This window comes from Salmo salar, chromosome ssa24 (assembly GCF_905237065.1).
Source record: "Salmo salar chromosome ssa24, Ssal_v3.1, whole genome shotgun sequence".
Classification (NCBI taxonomy): domain Eukaryota; kingdom Metazoa; phylum Chordata; class Actinopteri; order Salmoniformes; family Salmonidae; genus Salmo; species Salmo salar.
The window spans coordinates 23,100,490-23,114,590 of NC_059465.1; the positions used below are offsets into that span (position 1 = coordinate 23,100,490).

Here is a 14,101-nt window from a genome sequence, read left to right on the forward strand (position 1 = left end):
TGTTCTTGGGGACCTTCAATGCTGCTGACATTTTTAGGTACCCTTCCCCAGATCTGTGCCTCGACACAATCCTGTCTCAGAGCTCTACGGACAATTCCTTCAACCTCATGGCTTGGTTTTTGCTCTGACATGCACTGTCAACTGTGGAACCTTATACAGACAGGTGTGTGACATTCCAAATCATGTCCAATCAATTGAATTTACCACAGGTGGACTCCAATCAAGTTGTAGAAACATCTCAAGGATGATCAATGGAAACAGGATGCACCTGAGCTCAATTTCGAGTCTCATAGCAAAGGGACTGAATACTTATGTAAATAAGCTATTTATGTTTTTTATTTTTTACAAATTTGCTAAAATTGTGTAGATTCGTGAGGACGTTTTTTATTTAATCCATTTCAGAATAAGGCTGTAATGTAACAAAATGTGGAAAAAGTCAAGGGGTCTGAATACTTTCCGAATGCACCGTAAATCTAACGCAATATCTCCCGTCAAAATCAGATTATGAAAATGACCTCTTGATGGACTGCCACTTTGGTGTGGTGTATGCTTAAAATGTGACTATCAATTGAATCCCCAAAACAGTGCCCTTCCAATTCTGAAATGTAATTCCATCTTGATTTACTTTGAAAGAGCCAAAAACTAGAGGGATATATCCCTGATGTATATTGTATTGTACAGGCAGAGATGGAAATATCAAGTAAATAAAAACTATTCTGAAATACCTGCATGCTGTCCAAGTGGTTCTGTATATGCATAAAACACACACCAATAACACAGTGAAAAAAAGATGTAGGAAAGAAATTAAGCACAATATGAACAGTCATACACATGAACATATGAACAGTCATACACACCTTGAAATCAAAACAGAAGATTTTCTGTGGCACTCATGCTAAATTATTTGTTAATAATAAACAACCACACATTTTAAATAATATAATGATCAATAACGATGTATGTCGATATAATACTGTTTGTATATACTGGATACACATTTACAAAAACACAATAGCTAATGTGTCATATCAAAAGCACTCTTCCATTCTTATTTCTGCACTGCTAGTTACAGTTTAGACTTTAAAAATCATCAAAATAAAGTCATCATGGGCAAGAATCTATTATTTCATTTGGCCTTAGTCTTTATGCATGCCACATTCACAACCTTCAACAGAGTGCACAGGGTCTCACAGGCAGAGCCAGTAGAAAATGACCCTGGGCTCACACATGTCCGACTGGCAGGCTGAGCCGTACACACACACACACTCCAAAAGCAGACACACACGCACACACAACATGGCCAGCCAACCTCCTGTCACCCCCCCCCCCAGTGCTCAGACACTCACCTCTAACAGATGGACGGCTCCCTCATGCTCCTTCTTAGCCTCAACCTGAGCCTGTAAAACATAACATCTGTGTTACATTCAAAACACATACAACCCATTACCTCAACAATTGGACAACTGGACCATTGGGAACAGGCTGGACAGCACGCAAAAAACACTCAACAAAATGCTATGTTTGAGCTGTTATGAAGGCCATCTATGAAAACAATAGTGTGTAAACATTCAAACAATTAATAATGTATCTTCAATATACTTCTCTCTTGAAACTAGATTGCGGGGCTCTTCTAGAAGATTCATCTTTGTTTGATATAAACCCACTGTAGTGTATAATAAACATAAAATAATGCATGCTAGTTTACTTCATATGACTGGGAACATCTGTTGAGAAAACTAACGTTCCACATGAATAGGAGAACATCTGCAGACTTTCCAATTTCATGAATCCACTTCGGAGGCAATTCATTGTAGAGAATGCAGAAAGCAGCCAGTGTCTCTATAGAAAGATAACACTGTAATGAGCTCCTTTTGCTAATGAGAGAAAACAGAGCGTATTTATGGCCAACTCTAAAATAAGTAGCACAGGCAGTGAGTGAGAGAGAGTTAAACGGAGAGAGAGAGTGTGAGAGAGAGAGCAAGAGAGGCTGATGATTCCAGATGAGGTGTTGCTTGACATCAGCTCCTCTCATCAGAGGCGGCAGGGACTACGTCAAATCATCCGGACCAGCCTTTTAGCAAGCCAACAAAAAACGTCAAGTCTGATCCAACTTTAAAGTTTTATTGTGCTAATCTGCCCCCTGTAGCAGGGTAAGAGCTTGTTACTGAGTTACTTGGTTCCAGCACTCTCTCTCTCTCTCTCTCTCTCTCTCTCTCGCCCCACAGCCTGGGGGCTGGCAGACAGACAGACAGACAGACAGCTGAAGGATTTAAGAGGATACGGCGAAGCTGTAGCAGTGCTCAACACAAAGCTCTTTGACCTCTGACCCAGCACTGGTCTGGGCTAACAAGAGTGATGGCCCTCCCTGTGCAGCTAGCGCTGGCATGGTGAACTTACCTGCTGCAGAAGGTCAATCTCCTGCTGCTTTGCATTGAGTACAGCCAAGGCTTGTTCATGCTCCAACTCTAGCTGCTGCCTCCGCTCTGCAGCCTCACGCATATGCTGTCCTCAGAGGGCGGGGGGAGGTGGGAGACAGAAGGAGGGTGGTTTGGGGCATAGAGAGGGCTGCTGTTAGTAGAACTAAAAACTCCTGACCTCAGGCTACCACAAGTCACCACTCATCTGTCCTCAACAAACTGCTGGCTTATATGTTACAAATACTGAGCTTGATAACACTTATTGGACCTCCAAGTCTTACACACTTTTGACAGAGGTTATGTCAAAACACCAATGTGACCAATGTCAATGACCAATGTCAATGACTAATGTCAATTTACAGTTTGTATCAAATTATCTAAATTAGAGAGATCCCCCAAAGCCTGGATCTTAACTTCAAAATCCATACTAGAAGGAATGTTTGAACATGTTTGGATGAGAACTGGAGAAGCTTTGCTGTGCATGATCAACCAATCATCAATCAACTGTTCTCAGTTTGCTGCACCCTTTGGGTAACAATACCTGTGTGTGATGTCTCACTACAGAAGAGCTGTCCTAAGCAATGATGTGTTTGCATGATCAATACAGGGTTTTTAGTTACATCAAAAGGGTGCGCAAACTCCAAGGTGTGCTCACTTGTACGTGGTCATCATTAACAACAAAATAAGTCATACAAAACAAAGGCTAAATGCAAGGCCTTCCTCAACCATTATATCAAAGTGTCATCTAGTCATCTTATTGCTTTCGTTTAAATGGTAAGAATCAGAAAACATTTTCATTACATTTTCATGCCGTCCAATATACATCTATCCCCTGTGTTATTTCATGTCATGAAGCCTGTGGGTGATATTGTCATCATGAACAGTGATACCCAACCCCAGCTCTCCCCTCTCCCACCCCTTCCACATATTCACTGAACTCATAGACGCGCCTCATCATGCACAACCACATTCCACAGCGCGCTGGATTGGTCCAAGCCAGGTGCCCATTCCTCCTGGACTGGTCTTAGCCAGGTGCCCATTCATACTGGACTGGTCCAAGCCAGGTGCCCATTCATACTGGACTGGTCTTAGCCAGGTGCCCATTCATACTGGACTGGTCTTAGCCAGGTGCCCATTCATACTGGACTGGTCCAAGCCAGGTGCCCATTCATACTGGATTGGTCTTAGCCAGGTGCCCATTCATACTGGATTGGTCTTAGCCAGGTGCCCATTCCTCCTGGACTGGTCTTAACCAGGTGCCCATTACTACTGGACTGGTCCAAGCCAGGTGCCCATTCATACTGGACTGGTCTTAGCCAGGTGTCCATTCATACTGGATTGGTCTTAGCCAGGTGCCCATTCATACTGGATTGGTCTTAGCCAGGTGCCCATTCATACTGGACTGGTCTTAGCCAGGTGCCCATTCATACTGGACTGGTCTTAGCCAAGTGCCCACTCCTCCTGGACTGGTCTTAGCCAGGTGCCCATTCATACTGGACTGGTCTTAGCCAAGTGCCCGTTCCTCCTGGACTGGTCTTAGCCAGGTGCCCATTCATACTGGACTGGTCTTAGCCAAGTACCCATTCCTCCTGGACTGGTCGAAGCCAGGTGCCCATTCATACTGGACTGGTCTTAGCCAGGTGCCCATTCGTACTGGACTGGTCTTAGCCAAGTACCCATTCCTCCTGGACTGGTCGAAGCCAGGTGCCCATTCATACTGGACTGGTCTTAGCCAGGTGCCCATTCCTCCTGGACTGGTCTTAGCCAGGTGCCCATTCGTACTGGACTGGTCTTAGCCAAGTACCCATTCCTCCTGGACTGGTCGAAGCCAGGTGCCCATTCATACTGGACTGGTCTTAGCCAGGTGCCCTCGTTCCTCCTGGACTGGTCGAAGCCAGGTGTCCATTCATACTGGACTGGTCTTAGCCAGGTGCCCATTCGTACTGGACTGGTCTTAGCCAAGTACCCATTCCTCCTGGACTGGTCGAAGCCAGGTGTCCATTCATACTGGACTGGTCTTAGCCAGGTGCCCGTTCCTCCTGGACTGGTCGAAGCCAGGTGTCCATTCATACTGGACTGGTCCAAGCCAGGTGCCCATTCATACTGGACTGGTCTTAGCCAAGTACCCATTCCTCCTGGACTGGTCGAAGCCAGGTGTCCATTCATACTGGACTGGTCTTAGCCAGGTGCCCGTTCCTCCTGGACTGGTCGAAGCCAGGTGTCCATTCATACTGGACTGGTCCAAGCCAGGTGCCCATTCATACTGGACTGGTCTTGCCAGGTGCCCATTCCTCCTGGACTGGTCTTAGTCAGGTGCCCATTCGTACTGGACTGGTCTTAGCCAGGTGCCCATTCATACTGGACTGGTCCTAGCCAGGTGCCCATTCCTACTGGACTGGTCCTAGCCAGGTGCCCATTCGTACTGGACTGGTCTTAGCCAGGTGCCCATTCCTACTGGACTGGTCCTAGCCAGGTGCCCATTCCTACTGGACTGGTCCTAGCCAGGTGGCCTTTCGTGTCATAGGAAAGCAGCCCAGACAAATAGGGAGAGCTAGCATGGCCAGTGGGGTAAAGAAAAGCATTCAAAATGGGGCTAGAGTGGGCTGCTCCCCATGCAAATGGACATAGCAGTGATACCTGATCAATCTAGTGGGGGAGAGAGGGGGTGGAGGGGTAGGGGATGGAGGGGTAGGTGGTAGGATGGGGTAGGGGATGGAGGGGTAGGGGATGGAGGGGTAAGCGTGGGGAGGACAGACTGCTCCAAGCTTCCTAGTCTTTCACAGCTTCTGGTCAAGCTTCCTCCCACATCGGCACTGGAAGGCAACAGACAGGTCAGTGATATTAGAGAATGAGAGAGAGAGAGAGAGAGAGAGAGGGAGAGAGATAGATAGAGAGGGGTGAGGGAAGGGTAGAGGCTGGCATAGGGTCAGGCTCTGTAAAACAACCTGAGCTAGGGATATGATTCTTATTAATCACAGACATACAGTAGACATACAGTAGACATACAGTAGAGATGCAGTAGACATACAGTAGACATACAGTTGACATACAGTAGAGATACAGTAGAGATGCAGTAGAGATACAGTAGAGATGCAGTAGAGATGCAGTAGACATACAGTAGAGATACAGTAGACATACAGTAGCGATACAGTAGATATAAAATACGGTTCTCTACAGTGCGTCTCCAGACTCTCACCTTTAGCACCTGCTCTAGGTTCTCCAGTTTGCCTTGGAGCTGGGTCTTCTCCCGCAGGGCTGAATCTCTCTCCTGAGTCACAGCACCGAGGGTCTCTTTGAGCTGCTCATACTCTGACTTCACCTGCACACACAGAGCACAACACAGGTGTTTATCAAAAACGACTGATTTCAGCACTCAAAGAATAGCCCGCAATTACACAGAACATTTTTCTGAATGGCTGACTGGCTGGCTGGCTGGCTGACTGGCTGGCTGGCTGACTGGCTGGCTGACTGGCTGGCTGGCTGACTGGCTGGCTGACTGGCTGGCTGGCTGGCTGGCTGGCTGGCTGACTGGATAATGACAGCTACAGTATAATAATGGTGGACTAACAGAACATGTTTTCACTGTCATAGATGTGTATTGTAGCATGAAACTGGGTCTGGGATCAACTACTGTATACATTTGTAATTCTTCGTTCTTGTTCAAAAAGGAAACCTGAACAGAGTTAAGCGAATGAAGCTGTATTTTGTAATGTACTACTATAGCTACTGCTACTGTAAAATACAATTAGAAATAGGAAGGCTGCCATGTAATCACACCATTTATACTATGACTCACACAGGGAGGAAGGAGGCTGTTACACCAACAACACACAGAACTACTTCAGAGTCAGTGGTCCATCTCCACAGTGGTGGTGGGGTGGGGTGGGGTGGGGGCCGGGGGGGATCTGTCTGTAGTGTGATGTGTCTGTTGTGTCTCAGCTAAGTTGGCCGGATAGGACTGAACAGTATGGTGGGAGTGCAGATGGGAGGTGCCGTTATATTACCTCCGCCCCTTCTCACTAGTCTTCTCGTCACTCTAAGAGACGATGATAAGGAACACAAAGGTGCAGGCGAGGCGATGGAAGGTCTAATATCCGCCCATGCACCCTGTAGAGTGCTTCCCTCATATCCGCCTCAGTGATAACTCTGACGGATGGCTGTCTTGTCTGAGAGCCTAGTGTCCTGATAAGACATTAATAACCAGTATCCCCTCCTCAACTCCCTCCACACGCAACAGCTACCTGACAATCAACTCCTGCAGGAAATTGCCTTAGTGTCGATACAGAGGACTTACGATGATTGATACAGAGGACCCCTGTCTTGGTGTTATCAGCTGGGCAGGAAGGAAGGTCTGAGGTGTGAGGAGCTCACAGGAAGTGCTCTAATACGATCAGAGGCTCAGGGTTCTAGCCATGTTACAGATGAGACTGGAGACACTAGCAGCTTCAACATCAGCACTACGCTTAAGGAAAATAAACACATTCATTTATATAACAGGAGAGAGAGAGGCCAGGGCAGCTCTGGCAGTATGCCACTGTGATGCAAACAGCCCTCTGATAAGACAGGAAGTGTAAAGACAGAGCCCAAGCACGCCGCCTTTTATTATGAAAACCCCTGATCATTTAATCCAGGGATCATCAACTAGATTCAGCCGCGGGCCGATTTTTTTATGGCAGTTTTGGAGCAGTGGCTTCTTCCTTGCTGAGCGGTCTTTAAGGTTAAGTCGACATAGGACTCGTTTTACTGTGGATATAGATACTTTTGTACCGGTTTCCTCCAGCATCTTCACAAGGCCCTTTGCTGTTGTTCTGGGATTGATTTGCACTTTTCGCACCAAAATACGTTAATCTCTAGGAGACAGAAAGCGTCTCCTTCCTGAGCGGTATGACGGCTGCGTGGTCACATGGTGTTTATACTTGCGTACTATTGTTTATACAGATGAACGTGGTACCTTCAGGTGTTTGGAAATTGCTCCCAAGGATGAACCAGACTTGTGGAGATCTACAATTTCTTTTCTGAGGTCATGGCTGATTTATTTTGATTTTCCCATGATGTCAAGCAAAGAGGCACTGAGTTTGAAGGTAGGCCTTGAAATACATCCACAGGTACACCTCCAATTGACTCAAATGATGTCAATTAGCCTATCAGAAGAATCTAAAGCCATGATTTTCTGTAATTTTCCAATCTGTAGTGTATGTAAACTTCTCACCCACTGGAATTGTGATACAGTGAATTATAAGTTAAATAATCTGTCTGTATACAATTGTTGGAAAAATTACTTGTGTCATGCACAACGTAGATGTCCTAACCGACTTGCCAGAACTATAGTTTATTAACAACAAATTTGTGGAGTGGTTGAAAAACTAGTTTTAATGACTCCAACCTAAGTGTATGTAAACCTCCGACTTCAACTGTTTATATGATCACGTCATGTCTCTCTACTTGGGAATAGATTTCTTAAATCTTGGAGCTGATTTCCTGTTGTTTTTTTTTTTACAGTATTTTATGTCTTTTAATTTATGAAAGAAAAGACAAATAAATAAATAAATAAATAAATAAATAAATGGGGGAAAAATGAGGGGGGGGCTACAGAAAACTTGGGGGCCAAATAAAACCACCCGCGGGGCCGCCAGTAGGGGAACCCTGATTTAGTCCCAGTCACATTTAGTCCCAGTCCCAGAGAGTGGAATGGAGTGAACCCCTGAGACGGTGTGTGCGGAGGTTTCATTGTGTAGTCATAAATCATAGCAGCACATTGTAGCCACACGGAGCCCTGCTGATCCGTCCGCTGATGTAACTGCACAAGGAGGCCACAACAGAATTTCCTCCGTCGCGTCGCCCCTCTAAGGCCTTTCTGTTTCTGCCTGAAGCCACGCACTGGACTCTTATGATCACCCGGCTACGCATGCCTCTCCCTAACGTCACTATGCCTTGTCCATTGCTGTTTTGTTTTGGAACTATTGTTTTATTTCACCATAGAGCCTCTAGCACTGCTCAAAACGCGTCGGCTAACAATTTAGTTCCACCTCCCACACACGCAGTGACTTCACCTGGTTTAAATGCTATTTCTAGAGACAATATCTCTTTCATTATCACTATATGCACAGGTTTACCCCCACTGTATTCAAATCCTACTTTACCTTTGTCTGTACATTATGCTTTGAATATATTCTACCGTGCCCAGAGATCTGCTCCTTTTACTCTCTGTTCTGAACATGCTAGATGTCCAGTTCTGTTAGCCTTTAGCCGTACCCTTATCCTACACCTCCTCTGCTCTTCTGGTGATGTAGAAGTTAATCCAGGCCCTGCAGTGTCTAGCCCCACTCCCATCCCCCAGGCTCTCTCATTTGTTGACTTCTGCAACCGTAAAAGTCTTGGTTTCATGCATGTTAACATCAGATGCCTCCTCCCTAAGTTTGTTTTATTCACTGCCCTAGCACACTCCACCAATCCGGATGTCCTAGCCGTGTCTGAATCCTGGCTTAGGAAGACCACCAAAAACCTTGATATTTCCATTCCTAACTATAACATTTTCTGACAAGATAGAACTGCCAAAGGGGGCGGTGTTGCAATCTACTGCAAAGATAACCTGCAGAGTTCTGTCTTACTATCCAGGTCTGTACCCAAACAATTCGAGCTCCTACTTCTAAAAATGTACCTTTCCAGAAATAAGTCTCTCACCGTTGCCGCTTGCTATAGACCACCCTCCGCTCCCAGCTGTGCCCTCGACACGATATGTAATCTGATTGCCCCCCATCTATCTTCTGAGCTCGTGCTGCTAGGTGACCTAAACTAGGACATGCTTAACACCCCAGCCATCCTACAATCTAAGCTTGAGGCCCTCAACCTCACAGAACTTATCAATGAACCTACCAGATATAACCCCAAAACCGTAAACACGGGCACCCTCATAGATATCATCCTAACTAACTCGCCCTCCAAATACACCTCTGCTGTTTTCAACCAGGATCTCAGCGATCACTGCCTCATTGCCTGCATCCGTAATGGGTCTGCGATCAAACGACCACCCCTCATCACTGTCAAACGCTCCCTAAAACACTTCTGCGAGCAGGCCTTTCTAATCGACCTGGCCGGGGTATCCTGGAATGACATTGACCTCATCCCGACAGTAGAGGATGCCTGGTTGTTCTTTAAAAATGCCTTCCTAACGATCTTAAATAAGCATGCCCCATTCAAAAAAATGTAGATCCAGGAATAGATATAGCCCTTGATTCACTCCAGACCTGTCTGCCCTTGACCAGCACAAAAATATCCTGTGGCGTTCTGCATTAGCATCGAATAGCCCCCGTGATATGCAACTTTTTAGGGAAGTTAGGAACCAATATACACAGGCAGTCAGGAAAGCTAAGGCTAGCTTTTTTAAACAGAAATTTGCATCCTGCAGTACAAACTCCAAAAAGTTCTGGGACACTGTAAAGTCCATGGAGAATGAGAGCACCTCCTCCCAGCTACCCACTGCTCTGAGGCTAGGAAACACTGTTACAACCGATAAATCCACGATAATTGAGAATTTCAATGAGAATTTCTCTACGGCTGGCCATGCTTTCCACCTGGCTACCTCCTACCCCGGTCAACTGCCCGGCACCCTCCACAGCAACCCGCCCAAGCCCCCACCATTTCTCCTTCACCCATATCCAGATAGCTGATGCTCTGAAAGAGCTGCAAAATCTGGACACCTACAAATCAGCCGGGCTAGACGATCTGGACCCTCTCTTTCTAAAATTATCTGCCGAAATTGTTGCAACCCCTATTACTAGCCTGTTCAACCTCTCTTTCGTATCGTCTGAGATTCCCAAAGATTGGAAAGCTGCTGCGGTCATCCCCCTCTTCAAAGGGGGAGACACTCTAGACCAAAACTGCTACAGACCTATATCTATCCTACACGGCATCTCTAAGGTCTTCGAAAGCCAAGTTAACAAACAGATTACCGACCATTTTGAATCAAACCGTACCTTCTCCGCTATGCAATCTGGTTTCAGAGCTGGTCATGGGTGCACCTCAGCCACGCTCAAGGTCCTAAACGATATCATAACCGCCATCGATAAGAGACATTACTGTGCAGCTGTATTCATTGACCTGGCCAAGACTTTCGACTCTGTCAATCACCACATTCTTATTGGCAGACTCAACAGCCTTGGTTTCTCAAATGATTGCCTTGCCTGGTTCACCAACTACTTCTCTGATTGAGTTCAGTGTGTCAAATCGGAGGGCCTGTTGTCCAGACCTCTGGCAGTCTCTATGGGGGTGCCACAGGGTTCAATTCTTGGGCCGACTCTCTTCTCTGTATACATCAATGATGTCACTCTTGCTGCTGGTGATTCTCTGATCCACCTCTACGCAGATGACACCATTCTGTATACTTCTGGCCCTTCCTTGGACACTGTGTTAACTAACCTCCAGACGAGCTTCAATGCCATACAACTCTCCTTCCGTGGCCTCCAACTGCTCTTAAACGCAAATAAAACTAAATGCATGCTATTCAACCGATCATTGCCCGCATCTGCCCGCCCATCCAGCATCACTACTCTGGACGGCTCTGACTTAGAATACGTGGATAACTACAAATACCTGGGTGTCTGGCTAGACTGTAAACTCTCCTTCCAGACTCATATTAAGTATCTCCAATCCAAAATGAAATCTAGAATCGGCTTCCTATTTCGCAACAAAGCGTCCTTCACTCATTCTGCCAAACATACCCTCGTAAAACTGACCATCCTACCGATCCTCGACTTCAGCGATGTCATCTATAAAATAGCCTCCAACACTCTACTCAACAAACAGGATGCAGTCTATCACAGTGCCATCCGTTTTGTCACCAAAGCCCCATACACTACCCACCACTGCGACCTATATGCTCTCGTTGGCTGGCCCTCACTTCATACTCGTCGCCAAACCCACTGGCTACAGGTTATCTACAAGTCTCTGCTAGGTAAAGCCCCGCCTTATCTCAGGTCGCTGGTCACGATAGCAGCACCCACTCGTAGCACGCGCTCCAGCAGGTATATCTCACTGGTCACCCTCAAAGCCAATTCCTCCTTTGGTCGCCTTTCCTTCCAGTTCTCTGCTGCCAATGACTGGAATGAACTACAAAAATCTCTGAAGCTGGAGATTCCCATCTCTCTCACTAGCTTTAAGCACCAGCTGTCAGAGCAGCTCACAGATCACTGCACCTGTACATAGCCCATCTGTATACAGCCCATCTATCTACCTCATCCCCATACTGTATTTATTTATTTATTCTGCTCCTTTTGCACCCCAGTATCTCTACTTGCACATTCCATCTTTTGCACATCTACCATTCCAGTGTTTAATTGCCATACTGTAATTACTTTGCCACCATGGCCTATTTATTGCCTTAATTCCCTTATTTTACCTAATTTGCACACACTGTATATAGACTTTTTGTTTTCTTTTTTCTTCTGTATTATTGACTGTATGTTTCGTTCATTCCATATGTAATTCTGTGTTGTATGTGTCTAACTGCTATGCTTTATCTTGGCCAGGTCACAGTTGCAAATGAGACCTTGTTCTCAACTAGCCTACCTGGTTAAATAAAGGTGAAAAAATAGAACAAAGAGCCAGATATTTCACTGGATGTTTAAATCTAAAGCATCCGGTTGGCATTTCCCCTCACCACCAAATATGGTGATGAGAGGAAGACGAGTGGCCGGCAGTGAGAGAAGATTAAACATTTGATCTCAATATAGTTTTCTGTTCCCAAAACTAGAATGTTACGAACAGAGTGGACTAAGTTTTGTAGACTTTACCCTTCGCCAAAGTAAAAAAAATGGTGTTGTTTAAGTTTTAAAAAATGGTGTTGTTTGGAAGGAGTGCAAGGGCGGATTTAGTTATTGCACACACGCAAATCACAGAGTAAGTGTTCCCTAATGGAAATATACAAATATATGCAGAACACGTAAATATGATATCACTAGCTCATGCTGTGCTCTGCCCAAATCCTTCCTTGTTCTGCCCGCTATGATTAATTTGCTCCATTGGAAACGACAGGCTGTGGTTTATATTGGGTTAGTTATTGTCTTTTTATTATTAGTTAGACTGTCTTGTACACATTCACAGCTAAAAGCAGAATTGCAGTATACAGACAAAAAGAAAAAAGGTGAAAAAAGTGGGGATGAAGTCTAGTCTTGACAGGTTCAGATGGTGCCTGCTCTTGGTGATGTCTCTAGTCTTGACAGGTTCAGATGGTGCCTGCTCTTGGTGATGTCTCTAGTCTTGACAGGTTCAGATGGTGCCTGCTCTTGGCGATGTCTCTAGTCTTGACAGGTTCAGATGGTGCCTGCTCTTGGCGATGTCTCTAGTCTTGACAGGTTCAGATGGTGCCTGCTCATGGTTAAGGTGATTCTGCTGGCAGCCCAGTTGGATGGTACAAAGGAAGGACAAGTTTGATGATGATGGTGGTGCTTGAGTTAAGCTAGCTGGTCCTGATGTTGTTTGCAGTCCTCAGCGCTCTGTAGCAACTGTACGACTCCTCCACTAGCAATGTGTAGCACCAACTTGGGTGATGCTTCTTCTTCTGATGCTGATACAGGCACTAAAAGCTCACCAAACATCAGTCCAGTATATAAAGTCACCCTCATACTATGAGGGAGCGCTCTCTGCCATCTCCACACTGCAGTTCTCTCACTTTGGTTGAAAATAGAAGCCGGTGCCGTGCATCTCTTGAATGCAGTGGACAGTTAGCTATAGAGCTGGTTTAGCAAACCAAACAAATCCATCTGCCATAAATTCTGCCACTCTGTTGGTCAAGGCAACTAAATATATTCGATCAAAATTCAATGAGTTATCAAACAAATAATTAAACAAATAATTTAAAAACACTTAAATCCGCTAAATATGTACAATGTTTACAGGATCTCTCAGACTACGCTGCCATTACAGCGCCATGGCAACCATCTTTGGTGTGGCTGTCTCTCCTACAGTACCTACCTGCTCATTTTGGACTGCCTTCTTGCTATTGTTGTACAAGTGGTGACTCAAGTGCTTTTTCTCCTTGAGAACATCTTGAAGCTCATTCTCCTGGAGAGTGAGGGAAGACAGAGAACAGATAGAGAACAGTTTTAGATCTCAGAGGAGAGGAGCTCCTGATTATGCCAGTAGAGTAAGCTGCTGCTGTACTCAACAGAGCAGACGTGTTGCAGCTATAGGTGCTGCATTATTCATCCACTGGTGGTTTGCTCATCTGTCCTAGGAAGCATCCCACTGGGCACGCACTGGTTGAATCAACGTTGCTTCCACATTACTTAAATGAAATGACGTAGAACCAACGTGGAATAGACATTGAACTGACGTTTGTGCCCAGTGGGATGACTAAAGGAACAACATGCCTTCATGAAAAACCAACATTTTCATGGCAGTTTACATAAAAACACAAACGCCAGATCTTACTGCAATGCGTTAAATGTAGTTGGTGGGAAGAGAAACAGCTAGAAAAAATGGCATATTTAACCAAGTAATGCTTCCACTGACACCGAATGCAAATAAGATTTGCATTTTTATACCCACTCTAGACACCCATGGCATCCTCCCCCACCCTTCTTCCCACTAAGTGTGTCAGGGGGAGATTAAAAAACATCCATTCATTGCAGAGGAGGAAAACGTAATTAGATTCAATCAACAGCCATGAGGGTGCCGCAGATGCAATT

At 45.5% G+C, this 14,101-nt stretch overlaps 1 protein-coding gene across 10 annotated transcripts in view; it reads right to left on the reverse strand.

Annotated features, from left to right (window-relative positions):
- The window catches only part of rimbp2b (RIMS binding protein 2b), a 141,741-nt gene that overhangs the window by 50,052 nt on the left and 77,588 nt on the right, over positions 1–14,101 (reverse strand). For 9 of the 10 annotated variants that reach the window (XR_006761750.1, XM_045706809.1, XM_045706803.1 and 6 more), the window contains exons 3-7: positions 13,386–13,475; positions 5,614–5,736; positions 2,398–2,502; positions 1,347–1,397; positions 726–746 (exon numbers count right to left, since the gene is read on the reverse strand). Coding sequence is in view for 9 of the 10 variants with exons in the window: in XM_045706809.1 (XP_045562765.1) it covers positions 726–746; positions 1,347–1,397; positions 2,398–2,499 (174 nt within the window). In the remaining variant the exon portion in view is untranslated. The remainder of the gene's footprint in view (positions 1–725; positions 747–1,346; positions 1,398–2,397; positions 2,503–5,613; positions 5,737–13,385; positions 13,476–14,101) is intronic. The other variant, XM_045706804.1, reaches the window with a different exon arrangement.